Source organism: Myotis brandtii, unplaced genomic scaffold, assembly GCF_000412655.1.
Source record: "Myotis brandtii unplaced genomic scaffold, ASM41265v1 scaffold143, whole genome shotgun sequence".
In the NCBI taxonomy this organism is placed as follows: Eukaryota; Metazoa; Chordata; class Mammalia; order Chiroptera; family Vespertilionidae; genus Myotis; species Myotis brandtii.
This window is the reverse complement of record NW_005355115.1, coordinates 3,039,560-3,059,298: the sequence shown is the minus strand read 5'-3', so window position 1 is coordinate 3,059,298 and position 19,739 is coordinate 3,039,560. Positions and strand designations below refer to the sequence as shown.

The following is a 19,739-nucleotide window of genomic DNA, read 5'->3' as shown; positions in this document are numbered from 1 at the left end:
GCCCTGCCCCGAGTGTGACAGTGGTGGCGCCCCAACCCCCCTGATGGGCCCTGCTCTGTGTGTGACAGGGGGCAGTGCCCCAACCCCCTGATTGGCCCTGCTCTGTGCGTGACAGGGGGTGGCGCTGCAACCTCCCCATCGACCCTGCCTTGAGTGTGACAGGGGGCGGGGCCCCAACCCCCCAATCGGCCCTACCCTGAGCGTGACTGAGGGTGGCATCGCAACCTCCCAATCCGCCCTGCTCTGTGCATGACAGGGGGCGGCGCCCCAACTCCCCAATCAGCCCTGCTCTGAGCCTGACCAGGGGCTGCACCTAGGGATTGGGCCTGCCCTCTGCCACCCGGGAGCAGGCCTAAGCCAGCAGGTCGTTATCTCCTGAGGGGTCCCAGACTGCAAGAGGGCACAGGCCGGGCTGAGGGACACCCCCTCCCCCCTGAGTGCACAAATTTTTGTGCACCGGGCCTCTAGTATATATATAAAAGGCTAAGCGACTGTCCAGTAGCTATGACATGCACTGACCACCAGGGGGCAGACACTCAATGCAGGAGCTGCTGAGCTGTGGTGACTTAGCAGCGGTGGTTCTTGGGTGACACACCCCGAACCAGAGAGGAGGGAGCCTGATTCCAGGGTGCGCCACCCGAGAACCGGCCTCTCGCAATCCGGGACCCCTTGGGGAATGTTGGAGACCTGGTTTCGGCTCAATCCCTGCAGGTCAGGCCAAGGGACCCCACCTGCCGGAGGGACCCTGCTCACCTCACAGATGCCCTTTGAGCCGTGGCGTCACCCCAGGTGTGATCGGCTGGGGAAAGACTGGGGGAGGTTGGCTACAGGGTGTGTCCAGCCCCTCTCGCCCAGTCACACCCCCGCCTCCCACCTTCTAATTAATTTCCTTTCAATGTGCACGAATCCATGCACTGGGGCACTAGTTATAAATAAGCAGATGTTTTCTCTTTTAGATAAACTTGAATCTGAGAACTTGGACAACATGTTTCCTTTAGTAATGTTAACAGAGTATGGAAATAGTGATCAACTTGTCTTCTTGACTTTTCCTCACTCAGTAGTAAATAACAAAACAGTATCCAGAAAATGGTTAAATACTATATGGAGCTTCCTTTCTGCAGTTTCTGATGCTAACACCTTGTTTCCGAATACAATTTATCTGATTTAAAAGAGCAAATAAATCCATTATTAATAATCATTTGGTGAATTTGATAAAAATTATTATCCTTTTTATGTATGTACTACTATTGCTTTTCCCCAAACATTTTATTATGGAAATTTATAACATGCAAAGAGGTTGAAATAATGGTAAAACAAACATCCCTACACTCACCACCTAGGTTTCTATAGTTGTTAACGTTTTACTGTATTTGTTTTATCACATATCTATTCATCTATCAATTCATCTTATTTTAATGCATTTCAGAATAACTTGCTGTATCAGTTTATTTCACCGCTAAACACTTCCTTGTGTATATCATTAACTAGAGTTTAGAGTTCAGTATCTGTTTGTAATTCTTTTGTTTTAAGCTACTGTGTTTTAAAGAAGAATTTTAAAAATACAAATGTTAGCCAAACCGGTTTGGCTCAGTGGATAGAGTGTCGGCCTGCGGACTGGAAGGTCCCGGGTTCGATTCCGGTCAAGGGCATGTGCCTTGGTTGCGGGCACATCCCCGGTGGGAGGTGTGCAGGAGGCAGCTGGTTGATGTTTCTCTCTCATCGATGTTTCTGGCTCTCTATCCCTCTCCCTTCCTCTCTGTAAAAAATCAATAAAATATGTTTTAAAAAAAAAAAATACAAATGTTATAGAAGCAAGTTGTATTAAAATGGAATTTGAGCTTTTAAAGGTTGGAAATATTTGGGGTTTACTTTTAATTTTAAACATTAGGATATGTCCTCCCACTGGTTATTTAGATAGAAAGCATCTGACTATTACAGCCCTGCATGACAGCACAATGAAGAACCATTGGCAGCCAAATCCTCATTTAATAACACTTGCAAGGCTTGTAAGAGAGCCTAATTCCTATTTTTTCTGTATATGTCTTGTCTCTCAACTACATTGTAAGCTCCTTGGGGGCAGTGACCATGTCTGATATGGATGTCTTGTCTCTCAACTACATTGTAAGCTCCTTGGGGGCAGGGACCATGTCTGATATGGTAACACCTCACCTCACCTCTGGGGAACAGCTCTCTGGCAGCATTCACTTGTCTGGAACACAACCAAGATACAGGAAGTAAGCAACCAAAATAAAAAAGGCTTGGACAATTAAAATTTAAGTTGCAAAGTCTATTAGGATTTTATTCCTAAGAGATTCTCTTAGCTCTCACTCAGAAGTATTCATATTTAGATATGATTCCAAAAGAAAAAGAAATGTAAGGAGAGGAACTACTTAGAGTATGCACACTGATGATAATGATGTGATAGCTAATAGAGGCAGGCATAGAAATGATAAGAAAAAGGCCCTGAATTAAAACTGAGAGTCTGGGGTCTTTGACTGTGGTGGCTCTCCTTTCTGTCCCTTGTATGTTCTTAGCTACTGTACCGTATCAAGAAAAAGTTGAGATAATGTTTGGGGGACCTATCTTAGGAAGGCAAGTAATATCAAATGTAATGACTTTATTTGAAGTCATTAAAATAAAAATACTGTGTGTAAATAATAAGCTAGTTGAGCCAAACCTTTATTTTAATCTAGAGATCTAACCTAAAACCAGATTAGGGTGACAGAATTTCTGGAATCTTTATTTATTGTTTTCCTTGTAAAATAATTTGTGAAAAGCATTTGAAAGCACAATACAAATAAAAGCGGTACTTTTATTAATTAGAATTTTTGTCTTTCTAGGACTCCCTCTCATGGATCGGAAGGGCTGACTCCCCGGAGTGGGACAACTCCCAAACCAGTTGTTAACTCCACCCCAGGTAGAACTCCTCTTCGAGACAAGTTAAACATTAATCCCGAGGATGGAATGGCAGACTACAGTGATCCCTCTTATGTGAAGCAGATGGTACATGTCAATTCCTGTTTAATACTCTTAAAAGAAAAATTTTTTTTTCTATCTTATGGCTGCCAAATTAAAATTCCCTCCCTCCCCAGTCAGTGCATATTACTTATATCTTAAGAATCTACACACCTATGGATGTCAGCAAAGGAAAATGATTTGCAGTACTTAATCTCATGCCTGTTTTTTCTTACTCTTAAAATGTTTGTGAGTATTGATTATGTCGGTAGTAATACTTGTATCTTTTGTGATTTTAATTTTTGTCATTTACTAATCAATACTTGAATGGTACATTTATTTTTATATGTTTTATTATTATTTTAAAAATACTTTTTAATTGATTTCAGAGAGGAAAGGAGAGGGAGAGAGAGAGAGAATCATTGATCAGCTGCCTCCTGCATGCCCCACACTGGGGATCAAGCCCACAACCCAGGCATATGCCCTGATCAGGAATTGAACTGTGAGTTCCTGGTTCATTGGTCGATGCTCAACCACTGAGCCATGCCAGCTGGGCGATACATTTATGTATTTTTTTAAATTTTTATTTACATAAAATAGTTAGTTTTGAACACCTCAAATCAGATTTTGACCCTTGATTCCTGTTTGCTCTCTACTTCTTCAAGGACAAATCTATATCTCAAAGCAAAGTTAATTTGAAGTTTATTGCTGATCTTAATAAAGATTTCTTTCATATGTTTTGCATGGTGATGTAGAAAGGTAATGATAAAAATGAAGGTTGGCCCTAGCCGGCATGGCTTAGTGGATAGAGTGTTGGCCTGTGGACCAAAGAATCCTGGGTTTGATTCTGGTCAAGGGCATGTAGCTTGGTTGCAGGCTCCTCCCAGACCTGAGCCCTTGTCGGGGCTCATGTAGGAGGCAACCAATATCTGTGTTTCTCTCACATCGATGTTTCTCTCTGTCTTTCTCTCTTCTACTCTCCCAAAAAAATCGATGGGAAAATATCCTCAGGTGAGGATTAACAAACAAACAAAAATAATGAAGGTTGCAGTTTTGCTCAGCCTATGATAATGCTTTTATTACATCATTATTAGGCCTTATTATGATGCCACAAAATCATTGTGAGATATTTATAATAAGTTCTAATGATGTTGGCCTGTTTTCAGTTTACAAATTCTAACTTCATATATAGATTTGGTTAGGGAGGTTTTTTTAATGGTGAAAATTGATATCAACTAATGCCAACTCTGAATGGCTACGTAAGAATTAAACAAATGAAAAATATGTGTGCAAAGCACAGATCTGGACACTTCTAGGGATCTAAAGTTGAGTAAAGATGTCCTTTGTCTTAAAGAAGTTTATACTCTGGAGAGATTGGCAGTACTAAACCAAGTTAAAAAATAATTGTAATATAAGAACAGAGTAAGCTCTTTGAGTAAAACCAACATGCTTATTTAGGGCGGCCAAGGAAAGGAATAACAGTTGGTTGGGAACTAGTAAAGCCTTCATTGACAAGGTACGCTCAGAAGGAAGGTGGTGGCTGTTCCAGAGGGAGGTCACAACGTGAGTAAGTGTGGAGCATGTTTTTAGCAACTCATCATGTCTACATCTAGCAAATGTGTAATGGAGCAGTGGGGAGTGAGATTGGAAAGGTGAGCTGAGGATATACTGGGAAAACTTTGGGCCCATTGGACTGTTTTTTGGCTTGCGTATGATCTAGTCTTTCTATTAAAAATATACGTACCCACACACACACACAAATTCAGGCATCTTTTCAGGTTAGATTTTATTAGTCCAAGGAAAAATTGACTTTTGAACTTGTTCTTTTGATTGCTATTAAATTTGTGTCAGCAATGTTTTCCTTAAATGGAAATTCTGAAGGACTTTTTTTTGCCCCTGTAGAGGTACTTCCCAAACCTTCTATTAGAATATGCCAGAGTAACTCCCACTGATTCCAAATTGATTTGTCTTAATGTAGGGAAGAACCGGAGATAGAAATTTAAAAACTTGTCTCAAATCTGAGGTTAGGGATCATTTTTTAGAATTAAAATTAGGCTAATTATATTTTAGGAACTCATAAAATATTGGTTGGTTACTTAAAGTATATGAATTGAAAAGGATTGATTTTTTTTTTTTTCTACAGGAAAGAGAGTCTCGTGAACACCTCCGTTTAGGGTTGATGGGTCTTCCTGCCCCCAAGAATGACTTTGAAATTGTTCTACCAGAAAATGCTGAGAAGGAGCTGGAAGATCGTGAAATAGATGATACATACATTGAAGATGCTGCTGACGTGGATGCACGGAAGCAGGTGGGTAATTGTGCTGGAAAGGAAGGAAGCGTGGGTGTGCTGAATGTGTCAGTGAGCTGAAAAGAATGGCCATTAAATGTCTCAAGATCTCTACCTATGAGGTTTTTCAGTATTTAAAAAACCCTAAATTACTTACATCAGTAATAATATATACTCACATCCTATATAATAAAAGGCTAATATGCAAATCGAATGAATGGTGAAATGACTGGTCGCTGTGATGCACACTAACCACCAGGGGGCAGCCGCTCAACGCAGGAGCTGCCCCCTGGTGGTCAGTGCACTCCCACAGGGGAAGCGCTGCTCAGCCAGAAGCCTGGCTCACGGCTGATGAGCGAAATGGCGGTGGTGGGAGCCTCTATGGCGGTGCTAAGGATGTCTGACTGCCGGCTTAGGCCCGCTCCCTGCTGTGAGCGGGCCTAAGTCGTCAGTCGGACATCCCCTGAGGGCTCCTGGACTGCAAGAGGGCACAGGCCGGGCTGAGGGACTCCCGCTCCACGAGTGCACGAATTTTGTGCACTGGGCTTCTAGTAATTAATAACATACGAAGAATATCTTGATAGGCATTCTTAAAATGTGTGTGTATCTATCTATCTATCTATCTATCTATATCAATTTAAATATCCTTTGTCAAATTCATTATGCTTCCTTAAAATACACATAAGTAGTCTTTTAGACATTGCTTTTTACTCTAGCCAAGAGTTACTGATCAGTCTTAAAAACAAGTACATTTTGGATTGGTTGAGTAAATGGTTTTAGATTAGTGTACACTAATAAGAAATGTGGATTTGGAAATTTAGAGAGTGTGCCAGAATAATAATAGTAACATTTTGTATTAATATATCTTATACAGTGGGGCCTTGACTTACGAGTGTCCTGACTAACGAGTTTTTTGAGATACCAGCTGTCTCTCGGCCGATTTTTTGCATTGAGTTGACAGAGTAATTTGAGTTAACGAGCTCGTTAACGAGCTCCGTCTCGGAACGAATTAAACTCGTAAGTCAAGGCCCCACTGTAGTTAATTAATTTCTCATTTGCACATAGCAACTTGGTGATGTAAATAAAATAGCTTCATTTTAGAAATGAGGAAACAGGCGCAGGTGAATTAAGTTAACCTTAGCAGGTCTCATGGCTGGAAAGTGGTGACTCGAACTGAAACTGAGATTGAGTGACCCCTTTTAGGAATTCTTGCAGCCTAGTTCAGGATGGTTTTGAAGTTGAATAATTTCATTGGATTAGAGGGAGAATGGCATCATTGGAAATCGTATTTTAGAGGAAACCACATGAATATGCTTTTTGGTGGGAATATAGGGTAATACTTTTTGTGTTTAGTTCTTTTAGTGACTTTGAAATACATTTAGTCAGAAATGTTGTGAGATTCTAATGTGCTATCCCACATGATTCATAATTTGAGAATCAAACACCTTCATTGGCTGGATTTTTAAATTTAAAAAAGTAGCTTTGGGTGGATGAAAAGGGTTGTGTTGCAGAGAAATAGTCACCTCAAATTTGAGGATTCTGATTTACACAAGAAAAGGATAATTATCTGATGGACACAGCATGTAAATTTGGAGCGTACTCTAGTAGATGTTGGAAGTTCTTAATTTCTGTTTTACTGAGAGAACAAATATATTAATTTCTGTTGCCTTATATGGCCTTTCTGCAGACTTACAGATGTCTAGATCTTTAGCTCTTGAACATATATGTTCTTATAGGCTGAAGTGTTTTCAACTTTATTGAAGTGTGTTAAATACTGTATAAGGGCAATAATGGATATAAAAATAATTTTTTAGGCCATACGAGATGCAGAGCGTGTGAAGGAAATGAAGCGAATGCATAAAGCTGTCCAGAAAGATCTTCCAAGACCATCAGAAGTAAGTGTTAGGATTTTGGGCTGGGGAAGTTTTAAGTTTTTTTTTTCATGTGATTGATTTCTTTTTAATATCATTCATAAAGCCTTATAAAACAAAATTTTATCTACTGCCTAGAATATAGTACAGAATTTCTCAGTTCTAGTCACTGGAACAAATAAGTATTTAAAAGGGGGAAAAAAGAGGATTTCTTTCGAAAATGTATAACTGCTGTTTATGCTAGAACAAGTAATGTTAGTATATTGCAGTGAATATGTTTGGTAATTTTACTTGTTTTACAATTTTAGGTAAATGAAACTATTCTAAGACCCTTAAATGTAGAACCGCCGTTAACAGATTTACAGAAAAGTGAAGAACTAATCAAAAAAGAAATGATCACAATGCTTCATTATGACCTTCTACATCACCCTTATGAACCATCTGCAAATAAAAAAGGAAAAACTGTAGGATTTGCTACCAATAATTCAGAGCACGTTGCCTATCTGGAACATAACCCTTATGAAAAGTTTGCTAAAGAAGAGTTGAAAAAGGTATGATTGAGCGGAATATTTCTCTTTTGAGATTTAAGTAGTTGTTTGATGCTGTGTATCATGGACAAATATTAACTTCTTTCCCCATACTGATAATCATGGGTATTCTCCTCCCCCTCCCCCCCCATCCCAGTGTTCAGCGATAGGTCTTTATTATATCAACACTGGCTCTGGTGGTGGTGTTTTTGTTTCATGGGTGTGTACCTGATTGACGTTGCTACAACTCAGCTATGTCTCTGAATAGAATTGAATGCCTTTAATACTTGAACTTCATTTATTTAGACTAATATAAAATACAAGGATATATTAAAAATGTTTACAGTTTAAGCTCTTTATCTATTCAAAGAAAGGAAATATTTTTTACTGAATTTATTTCCCTCACATGATTTCTCTCTGTCCTTTTGGATATAAGGAAAGAAATATTTTCTTGTATGAAGTCTGTCCCGCCTCTTCTTCCATATTATTCTTTCTGCTCTGACAGAGCAAACAACTGTGAATAGAAATTATGAATTTCTATTGTGTGTTAAATACTGTATAATGGCAATAATGGATATAATGGATTTCTATTGTGAATAGAAATCTGTACAGTGGTGTAAGAAAATACAGTTGGTTTCATGGTTGGAAGCAGAGTGGTCATTAGCTTAAAAGTCTTTATCTCTGAGGGGCAATGATTGGAATGGCCTAAATGTAAAACAAATAAGATTCTTTTTTCTGTCTTTTCTCCTGCACTTTTCCTCTCCCTCTTTCTTTGTCTTACTTTGTATTTTTCTTATTGTATAAGTGATACATATTTATTATAGGATTTTTAGAAAATAGAGAAAGGGAGGAGGCTTTAGAGTATTTTCAAAATTTGCCCCTGATTCCTGAGTAACCTCGACTTACTTTTTTTAAGTGCGTGCAGTTGGAACTTGACATCTGCTGAGTGACTCTGCTGCAGTAACTGCATCTAACTATTGAACTGGGGTTGAGAATTAGACAGTGAACTTGATACTTGAAGAGTTTTTTCTCTTTTTAGAGTAAAAACATGAGGGAAGATGGCATTTAAGAAATAAGCTTTTCTACACCCTAGCTGGTTTGGCTCAGTGGATAGAGCGTCGGCCTGCAGACTGAAGGATCCCGGGTTTGATCCCGGTCAAGGACACATGCCTGATTGTGGGCTCGATCCCCAGTTGGGGCATGCAGGAGGCAGCTGATCAATGATTCTCTCTCATCATTGATGTTTCTATCTCTCTCTCCATCTCCCTTCCTCTCTGAAATCAATAAAAATATATAAAAAATAAATAAATAAGCTTTTCTAAATTTATTGTATGTATGGACACCTGAAATAAGGAGCACATCTGCCCTGGCTGGTGTGGCTCGGTTGGTTGGAACATCATTCCATACACCAATAAATTTCGGGTTCAATTCTCAGTCATGGCACATACCTAGGTTGCAGGTTTGATCCCCGGTTGGGAGAGCGTAGGGGAGGCAGCTGATCGATATTCTCTCTTACATCAGTGTTTTCTTCTCTTTCTCTCCCCCCTTTCCCCTCTCCCTCTCCCCTCCTCCTCCTCTCCCTTCCTCTCTCTCTCTAAAATTAATGCATGTCCTTGGGTGAGGATTAAAAAAGAAAAAAAGGATCACATCATTGCTAATAGAGATTCTGTAGGGGATAGATTTTAATACATTTTTTAATTAATAATTTTTTTTTGTTAACCCTCACCTGACGATATTTTTTTCTTTTTTTAATTTTTTTTAGAGAGAGTGGAAGGGAGGGAGTGGGGGGAAGGGGGAGAGAGAGAGAGATGTGAGAGAGCGACATCGATTAGTTGTCTCCCGCACCTGCCCCATTCGGGTCAGTAGGGGTTTGAACCTGCAACCCAGGCACTTGACTAGGAATGGAACCCGGGACCCTTCCCTGCTCGGGCTAAAGCTCTAGCCACTGAGCACACTGGCTAGGGCCTAATGAAATTTTTGAAAGTAGTAATTGTAAATAGTGTTTTAGAATTATTCAAAACCATTATAAATTAGTTTAAATATTTTTTCATATTTTATTTATAGTCCTATTTGTTCCAAAAAGATTTAAAGCAGCTATTTATCTAGCATATTATTATTTTATTTTAAGTTCTTTATTGTTGAAAGTATTACATATATCTCCTTTTTTCCCCCATTGACCTCTCCCCGGCCACTCCCACCCACCTATTTAGCAATTTCTTTATGGACAGTTTAAAGATTACATAGGTGTATTCTCTCCTAATAATGATAAGAGCTGAACTTGTAAATTTTTATTATGTACAGTTTCAGAGTGGGATACCATTTCTCTTACCATAAAGTGTCAACTTTTCATTAAGTGTGTTAACATTGGTTTGTTTCCATTATTTTCCCTAAGAGGTATTGTTTAAAAGTTTCTATTCTTGCCCTAACTGGTTTGGCTCAGTGGATAGAGCGTTGGGGGCATGTATCTTGGCTGTGGGCACATTCCCAGTAAAGGGTGTGCAGGAGGCAGCTGATCGATCTTATCGATGTTTCTAACTCACGATCCCTCTCCCTTCCTCTCTGTAAAAAAATCAATAAAATATATTTTTTAAAAAGTATCCATTTTTTAGCTTACATAGACGTGATTTTTATATTTTTTGTTTAAAATTTTTTGTATGCTGATCATTTCTCTTAATTTTACATATTTTGATCTGTTTATTTTCTGATATTACTTAGAATGATTGAATGCTTTCTATAAAGCACAAAAAGTGATTGTCAGTTTTTCATGAGCCATGAAGCAAAGGGCTGGAAGAAGTTCATGTGGTATGCTCACAGAATCTGGGTGTGTGGTGTTGAGCTAGGCACTCTATTAAAGCTGTGGTTTGAATCCAGGCCTGCACAACTCCCCCCAACCCCCTCGTTCTTAGTGAGCAAAAACTGGCCTATGATCCATCAGTATTTGACTTGTGCCCCCAATCTCATTCTCTAGCAATGTCAGGGACATTTTTTCAGATGAGAACAAAGGCATGTGTAAAAAAATGCCTAATTCCATGATCATGTGAAGTCCCTCATGTAGATAGGGGTAGTAGAGTGGAAGCCTTGGTGGTGTTTGGCTTGAGCACGATCCTGCTTTGTCTGCTAACTAATGATATGTTTTTGAACAAGGTGTTTCACCTCTTTGAACCTTAGTGTCATCAACATTAAAATGAGGTTAATATTGACTACTTTCTAAGATGGCTGTGGTATTTGGAGATAATATACGCAAAACTATTAAATTCAGTTCCTGGTACATAGTAGACACCTGAGAAATGGTAGCTGTTGTTATGAGTGAAGGCATTTGTTTATATTATTGGGGCTACATGGATGCTTGGCTTTTCAGATCAGTCTGCATTGACTTACAGGCTTCCTTACTCATTTTACTTAGGCATTTTTCCCCTTCCAAGAAACAATCAGTCAACTAGAACTCCTTGCCTTTGTCCAAAGGAGGAGGAAAAACAGTCTTTAAAGCTCCCAGTTGATGGCAAGTCTTTCTAATACTCAAACTTATTGAAATTATTATCTTAAACAGGCCCAAGATGTTCTGGTACAGGAGATGGAAGTGGTAAAACAAGGTATGAGCCATGGAGAACTCTCAAGTGAAGCTTATAACCAGGTGTGGGAAGAATGCTACAGTCAAGTTCTGTATCTCCCTGGGCAGAGCCGCTACACACGGGCCAACCTAGCAAGCAAAAAGGACAGAATTGAGTCACTTGAAAAGAGGCTTGAGGTTGGTATCCATTTAACATTCTAATTTAAATGTACTTTGATTGAAATAATGAGCCAAGTAATACCCCTGGAAACAACTTCAGAAAAATAGACCTGAGGTGATTTGCCTTTGCAGTTCTTGAGGGAAAACTACACTGAAGTGTTTGGTCCTCTTTGGCTTTCTTTTTTCATTGGATTTTCATGAGTTGCTGGCCTTCATGATGAAGAGTAACCTCCAAGTTGGCCACAGGTCAATCAGAACCTTTAAGATGTAGGAGCAAGGAGCCAAGACATTAACACTAGCCCTAGCCAGTTTGGCTTAGGGGATAGAGCGTGGGCCGGCGGACCGAAGGGTCCCAGGTTTCATTCCAGTCAAGGGCATGTACCTCGGTTGCAGGCTCAGTCCCTGGCCCCAGGTTGGGGTGCAAGTGGGACGCAGCCAATTGATGTGTCTCTCTCACCTTGATGTTTTTCTGTCACTCTCCCTTCCTTCCACTCTCTCTAAATATCAATTGAAAAATATCCTCAGGTGAGGATTAACAACAACAACAATAAAGTTAACACTAGTCACTCAGAACAATGTAGATCAATGCCAGAGTAGCTTGTTTTCTCTAAGAAGGAAATTCAGTGGTTCCAAGGAGCCTTTTTCTATAGCCAAAAGAGCACATTTAGCTCTAGCTGGTTTGGCTCAGTGGACAGAGCATCAGCCTGTGGACTGAAGGGTCCCCGGTTTGATTCTGGTCAAGGCCACATGCCCCTGTTGCGGGCTCGATTCCCAGGAGAGGGCATGTAGGAGGCAGTCGATCAGTGATTCTCATCATTGATGCTTCCATCTCTTTCCCTCTCCTATCAATAAAAATATATTTTGAAAAAAGCACACTTACAAAACTTTGATACCTTTTGTTCATCCTCTGATTCCTGTGAGTTTGTTACAGAGAGAGCACCGAGTTGGATTATCCAGACAATGGCTTCCATGATTTTTCATGTTTGTGAAAACGTTGAAATGTACCAGATGGAAGTTTCATTACATGTGGTTTCTTAATATTGTCTGCATTTTTTGAATTGCAGAATCCGTGTAGGCATTTTGCCAGTGGCATGCAAATTGTGGTTCATGGACCACTAGGCTGCCTTGTGGATTCTTAATGGTGGTCTTCAGGGATGTTTCTGAGGCCAAGTTATAATGGGAAGGAGAAAGGGTGCTTCATGCAATCACATTATGCAATTTTCTCTTATGTGATTGCCAGTTTCTCTTTACAGCAAGCATATTTGAAAATATTTTTATTTAGGGTTAAAATAAAAAATGATAAAATTACTGGGGTGGTCAGGGCTATGTAGGGCTAGGGAAATGAGCAGGAAAAAGGAAAAAATACATTTTTAAATTCTGGAATGTAAGGTCTTTTTTTTTTTTTTTTTTTTTTTCTTCTCACCCAAGGAGAAAGGAAGGAAGAGAGAGAGAGAGAGGGGAACAGAAACATGATTGGTTGCCTCTCATATACACCTCGACTAGGGTTTGAACCCTCAACCTTTTGGTGTATGGGATGATGCTCCAACCAGCTGAGCCACCTGGCCAGGGTATAGAGGTCTTTTTAATTAAAGTATAGTTAACATACAATATAATATTAGTTTCAGTTGTACAACATAGTGATTTGATTTTTATGTACCTTACAAAGTGATCATCACAAGCAGTCTCGTGACAATCTATCATCGTACAAAGTTACCGTGATATTATTGATTGTATTCCCTATCTCTGTTACATCCCTGTGACTTACAAGTTTGAATTATAAGTTTGTACCTCTCAATCCCCTTCATCTTTTTGCCTATCCTCCCATCAGTCAACCCTCTGGCATCAATCAGTTTGTACTCCGTATGAGTCTGTTTTGTTTGTTCCTTTGCTTAGTTTTTTAGAGTCCGCATATAAGTGAAATGTTTGTCTTTCTCTGACTTATTTCACCTAGCATATACCCTCTAGGTCAGGGGTGGGCAAACTTTTTGACTCGAGGGCCACAATGGGTCCTTAAACTGGACCGGAGGGCCGGAACAAAAGCATGGATGGAGTGTTTGTGTGAACTAATATAAATTCAAAGTAAACATCATTACATAAAAGGGTACGGTCTTTTTTTTTTTTTAGTTTTATTCATTTCAAATGGGCCGGATCCCCGAGGGCCGTAGTTTGCCCACGGCTGCTCTAGGTCCATACATGTTGTCACAAATGGCAAAATTCCATTTTTTTTCTGTGGCTAAGTAATATTGCATTAGACACACACACACACACACACACACACACACACACAAATATAATCACATTGTCATTTTAAAAAAATATTTCTTTTGATTGCCCTGACCCAGCAAACCGTGACCTCCTGATTCATAGGTCAACGCTCAACCACTGAGCCACACCATCTGTCTGTCACATCATCTCTATCCATTCATCTATGGATGGACACCTAGGTTGCTCCCATATCATGGCTGTGGTAAATAATGCTGCGGTGAACAAAGGAGTGTGCATATCTTTTCAAATTAATGTTTTCATTTTCTTTAAATAAATGCCCCAGCTGAAATTGCTGAACTATATGGTAGCTCTAGTTTTAATTTTTTTGTGGAACCTCCATACTATTTTCCATAGTGTCTGTGCCAATTTACAATTTCACCAACAGTTCACATAGGTTTCCTTTTTTCCACATCTTAATCATTGTTACTTGTCTTTTTGATGACAGCCATTCTGACAGGTGAGATGATATCTCATTGTGGTTTTTATTTGCATTTCCTGGATAATTAGTGAGGTTGAGCCTCTTTTCCTATGTCTGTTTGCCATCTGTATGTCTTTGGAGAAATGTCTTTTCAGGTCTTCTGCCCATTTTTAATTGGATTATTTTTAATGCTGAATTTTATAAATTCTTTATATATTTTGGATATCAACCACTTATCAGATATATCATTTGCAAGTACCTTTTCCCATTTGGTAGGTTGTCTTTTTGTTTGGTTTTCTTCACTCTCCAAAAGCTTTTTGGTTTAATGAATCCCATTTGCTTATTTTTTATTTTGTTGCCCTTGCCTGCCCGAAGAGACACATCCAAGAAGAAAAAGCAATATCTTTTTATTTGAAGTTATTCTAAGTTTTTATTTTTAAGATCACATGTATAGGTATGTAATGGCTAATGTTCGTGAACCTCTTTTATCATTTAGTGGGAAATTAGAATTTGTTTTTGAAGTAATTCTCATCGTGGATGGAATCCTAGCAATCCAGTGTTGCTGGTTATTCTGGTTGAATTACTAACTTCCAGCAGGGTGTGCTGTTGCTCTGTTTTAATTCACAGAGTCAGGGAAAGTAGAACATCAGTGGTTAAATTTTATGTTTTCTGTTGTGTAGGCTTCATTTCTTATAAATGGTAGTTAGTGTAATTCTGATCTAAGGTCAGCATCATAGCTGATTGGAAAGCTATTTGGAAGCTTCTTGTAACATTTATATATAAATACTTAGGTCTCTCACTTAGTTAGAAATTATCTCATTTGAGGTGGGTAAGCTCTTTTCTGCCTCAAATGGTAAGGACATTTTGTGCTGTTTAAACTGCAAAAAAAAGTTTTTTCCTAAATCTCATTTACTTTGTTGAGGCACTAACTTTCATGACAGCAAATAAATGTGTCACAAAGTGAGTGGTGCCATAAAGTACAGTAATTTTTATGTCTATGTCGAATTGGTCTTGTGAGTTTTGAAGGGAAAAGTACAGAAAGAACCACTGCTGTTCTTTTGGAGATTTATTTGGGTCATTTATAAGCCACCATTAAAAACATGTGGTTCTCTTTGTTCATTTCAGTACCAGGAACTGAAATCTTCCGTTGAACTATTTTTGTTGAAGTATTGGTGATTTTGGAAGAATATTCATAAAACAGTTTGAAATAATTTTTCTTTTCTTGACTTCTGGATGTTGTTTACCCAACTAGTTACTTTTAACGGATATGTAATCAAATCCTTTAATTTAGTAAGCTGTGCTTATTTCAAATGAAAGTTCATTAAACCTTTAAAAAGAAGAAAAGAGACTCAAAAACCCAAGTAAACAATTCCTCATTTTATTTGTATCCATCCCTAATTCAGAACTAGGTTTGTCTGAGCTTATTTTAGTTTTTGAAGATACAATTCTACTGGTTTGAAATACATAAATATTTTATTTCAATTGTGGTAATTCTTTCATCATTTCAGTTGATTGCTAAATTATAAACATTATTCAAAGTTTGTTGTGGGGAAGGAACTCCAGTTGTATTATACAAACTAAATGCTATACTTAAATTATCCTTTCCACTCTTAGGTTCAGGGAGATAGGCCTTTCTGTGTAAGCACAGTGTACCATAGCAGTCAGTGTGTTTGATTTTTGATGCCATGAACTTTGGAACAGTGCATTTAAATTATGGCTCTATCATAGTATATCAAGCACGATGAAATCCAGCTTTGTCGTGGTTGGTGTCTCCTAAATGGATTAAAAAAATATACCCAGAGGTTTCTATTGGAGCTAGTCTTTGAACTGTTACTCATGATTAATATAAGATACTCATTTAAAACTAATAGAACCACCTCAGGTTTTATGAAGAATGTGGTGGGTGGTATAAGAGTCTGTTAAATCAAATCAGAATGTGGACACAAGTCAGAAGTAAGTGGGAAAGACTTCTGAATTATAGCCAAGTCCATGTATTTTATTCTGCTTTGGAGGCAGAATCAATTTTAGAACCTTGCCAGACATTTGTGTGTAAAATAAGGCAGTAACAGCAAATAGAAATGACAGCTAATATCAGAAAAGGAAAGTTAGAAAGCATGGCATGTTGATGCCATTGAAATATGGTGGCAAAAAGCCCTATGAATTTTAATAGCTTCTGTGAGGGCATATAGGTGTATGGTAGGAGGGTAGAGCGATTGCTGTTTATAGAGAAACCCCAAATAAATAAGAAAAGCTTAATTTCTGTTCAGTGTCATGTTTTTAATTTATTTTTTTAAAAGAGGGATGGCTATAATTATAGAAAAGTTTTCACCAAATGGTTAAAAATAAGAGCTTTAGTACTTTATTTAATCACATGTTCGGTGAATGTTACTGGGCATCTACTATGTGCCAGCCCCTGTTCTAGGCCCTGAGGTACAGCAGGCAACAAGGCAGATGAACGCTCTGCTCCTGTGGACTTCAGTTATCTGGGAAACCTTCATGTGGAGGACCTCCTTTTCTGACGATGCCAGATAAATGAGTCATTACTGTATTTGGGAAGTGCAAATAGAATTTGAAGTGTTCTAATTTGTTTCCACTTTAAGTGGAAATAGGAAATCATCTGAAGACATAATTATTTTGAGTGAAATAATTTCCAGTAGGTGCAAAAGTGAAATGAGAAGTCTGAATTTAGGCCTGCTATTAAATTTAATAGTATTTGAAATAGTATCTAAACTGCTGTGTTTAGGAAGTTTGGCTGAAAAGTAGATTTTGTCATGTTAGCTATAAAAATGGAAAGGCTTTCCTTAGAGGTGGAAACTAGGTCCAGAAGTAATACTTCTCCCTGTATTTTACTGGCACAGTCAACTTAGTCAAGAAATATTATGTAACATTGACTTCTTGGAAATAAAGTAACTTAAAGAACACAGATAACACATTTAAAATTCTTCTCAGTGTATTTGTAGAACTCTTTGAGGACCCCTGCCTTTACTGAATGGCTATGTTTCAGCAAAATTGGCTGCATAATGGATTCCATTTTCTCAGTGACTTCCATTATTATAAAGTCAGATGTTTCAGTACAGGAAAAATATTCCCTTAATACTTTAAATAGTGAGAACTTAGGGTAAGGATTAAGTTGGTGGACAATTCTGGGTGGAGGACTATATGTTGTATCTCAGCAGGCTTATGCTTATATTGCTTTGTGAGTGTGTGTGTGTGGTGGGGGGGTGGTGGGCGGAGGGCGGGGGAGGGAGGCAAAGGCTTCAGGAGAAGAGTTCTCAGAACTTTGGAATGCTCTGTTTCTGAAGTTCTGGTCTACTGTGACCCCTAAAGGCACTGGCAGATGTCTTGGTTGTTCCTAGCAAGAACTCTAGAGCTAGACCAGAGATCTCCTTGGTACATCTATGTTGTTTCTGCTATGCCTCAGTATTGGGTTGAATTGGTTTCACACACTTTATGTTTCATTTCCTAACTTGTGCAAATGTCAAGTGCTAGGCCACTTGATTGCTTTGTTGGTACATTCCTGTCCTGCAAAGGTGTTTAGCAAGGTTTTGCCTTACTGCTTAGCTTGCTTTGCAGGAATACAATCTGACAGTTGCTAACTCTGATAGATGTGACAATAATCACTTACTTGAACCTGCATCTCATCAATATAGAGAAGGTTTGTTGATAAAACTTAATGTTTAAATAAGCTGTATAGAGATAAAAGAGCCACTCATGGACTCTTGTTTGCAAACATTTCGATGGTTGAACCACATCTTTACTACTATAAGATCATATTGCTGAATGATGGACTGGGGAAGTGGAGCTGCCATTAACTCTGTATTTATTTTGGGTATCCTTAAACCTGCTTTTCCAGTGGTATAAAGTTATATTATGGGCCCCAAAGCAAGAGTTTCAGTGAGGGATGCTCTTAATGTTTCTGAACCTCACTGTTACAGACTTTAACTGAAGACAGTATTGGAGACCCAAGGATAATGTGTTTATTTTGGAATTACTTAAGCTTAGTAACCTTAACAAACTTAGTGAGTTTGAAAGTAACAATTACACTTTTATAAGTCCCATACAGCCTCCTTTTGTAATGACCCAAGGAAACACTTATGGTTCCACTGATTCATCTCCTGGGGACCATCAGTTTTCCATTGGTCTCTGGCCAGTCTTTTTTAGACAGTTTCTTTTCTATGCATTTAAAAATAACATTTGGGGTGCTTTTCTAAAAATAATACCAGTACTTTAAAGAGAAATTTAAAAAGAAATTTTAAAAATGAAGAACAGAGCCTACCATCTAGAGATAATCACAAAATGACATCTTAGGAGTGTGTACTTTTATATATATGTGTGAGTACATATTTATAAGATTACATATGATAGGAAAAAAGTTACTGTACATAACATCTGTGTGGATGAAAGGAGGAAGGTGTTTAAATTGGGATCATCATATATTACTTTGTTCACTGAATAGTATCCTATCTAATAAAGAGGAAATATGCAAATTGACCACCACACCGCCACACAGATGGTGGCGCCCACAGCGGAGGCGGGGTTTCTGTAACACAAGATGGCTGCACCTACAGCGGAGGCTGATTTCCCATAACGAGCAATCAGCAGGGACCTGAGGCTGCGTGGCGCTGGGCCGGGGCAGGGGACCTGAGGCTGCGCCCCCTGCCCGGTGGGGCTTGACAGGGGACCCCTTGGAGGATGTAGTAGTACGTGAAGCAGCAGGCGGCCAGGGAGGGGCCTGGGCCAGGCGCCATAGCGCTCCACTCTTGCTCATCCCGGCCCCACTGTGCTTGCTGCTTAGCTTGCTTTGCAGGAATACAATCTGACACCACCACCGCTGCTTGGTAGGGTTGCCACAGAGGCAGGAGAGGCTCGTGCCACCACAGCTGCGCTTGCCAGCTGTGAACCCGGTGTCGGTGCCCATCGGTCAGCTGAGCGGCACTCCTGCTGTGGGAGTGCACTGACCACCAGGGGGCAGTTTCTGCACTGAGCAACTGCCCCCTTGGTGGTCGGTGCACATCATAGCAACCAGTCGTTCAGTTGCTTAGGCATATATATATTAGTGGCCCGGTGCACAAATTTGTGCACATTAGGGAATTAATTAGAGGAAATATTTTAATATTGCTATTTGCCCTTTCTCTATGATAGAAGTGTCAAAGATGAAAGAAAATTAGTAAAATGTGTATGAAAATATCGATCGCCTTAAAGTGGGAGGCCCAGGCTACCTGGCTGGGACTCTACGATCAATCGCTGTGCAGAGGGAGGACCCACCCACCCGCCACAGCGCCACTGGCTGGGTGGTTTGGGCTTCCCTCTTTGGGGTAATCATTCGTAGAGCCCCCCACCCCACCCCCCATCGATTGCCCCGCAGAGGGTGGCCTGGACCTCCCTCTTCGGGGGTGATTGTGGGGCGATGGCGGCCCCCTGACCAATTGCATCCCACCCGCCTTGGCTGGCCTGGCTCCAGTGCGTGTCATAGCGAGGTCTTCAGGACGGTCATCCAGACAGTCGTTCTGCTGTTCGGTTGTTTGGTCGATTTGCATATTACACTTATTATTATAGACTAGAGGCCTGGTGCATAAAAATTTGTGCACTGGGGGGGGGGAGGGGTTCCCTCAGCCCGGCCTGTGTCCTCTCACAGTCTGGGACCCCTCAGGGGATGACCACCTGCTGGTTTAGGCCCGCTCCCTGGGGG

The 19,739-nt window shown here is 39.7% G+C and overlaps 1 protein-coding gene across 1 annotated transcript in view; it reads left to right on the top strand.

Annotated features, from left to right (window-relative positions):
• The window catches only part of CDC5L (cell division cycle 5-like), a 50,130-nt gene that overhangs the window by 24,620 nt on the left and 5,771 nt on the right, over positions 1-19,739 (top strand). Inside the window, exons 10-14 of the mRNA XM_005860951.2 lie at positions 2,841-3,003; positions 5,099-5,263; positions 7,057-7,137; positions 7,422-7,664; positions 11,188-11,385. Coding sequence (XP_005861013.1) covers positions 2,841-3,003; positions 5,099-5,263; positions 7,057-7,137; positions 7,422-7,664; positions 11,188-11,385 — 850 coding nt within the window. The remainder of the gene's footprint in view (positions 1-2,840; positions 3,004-5,098; positions 5,264-7,056; positions 7,138-7,421; positions 7,665-11,187; positions 11,386-19,739) is intronic.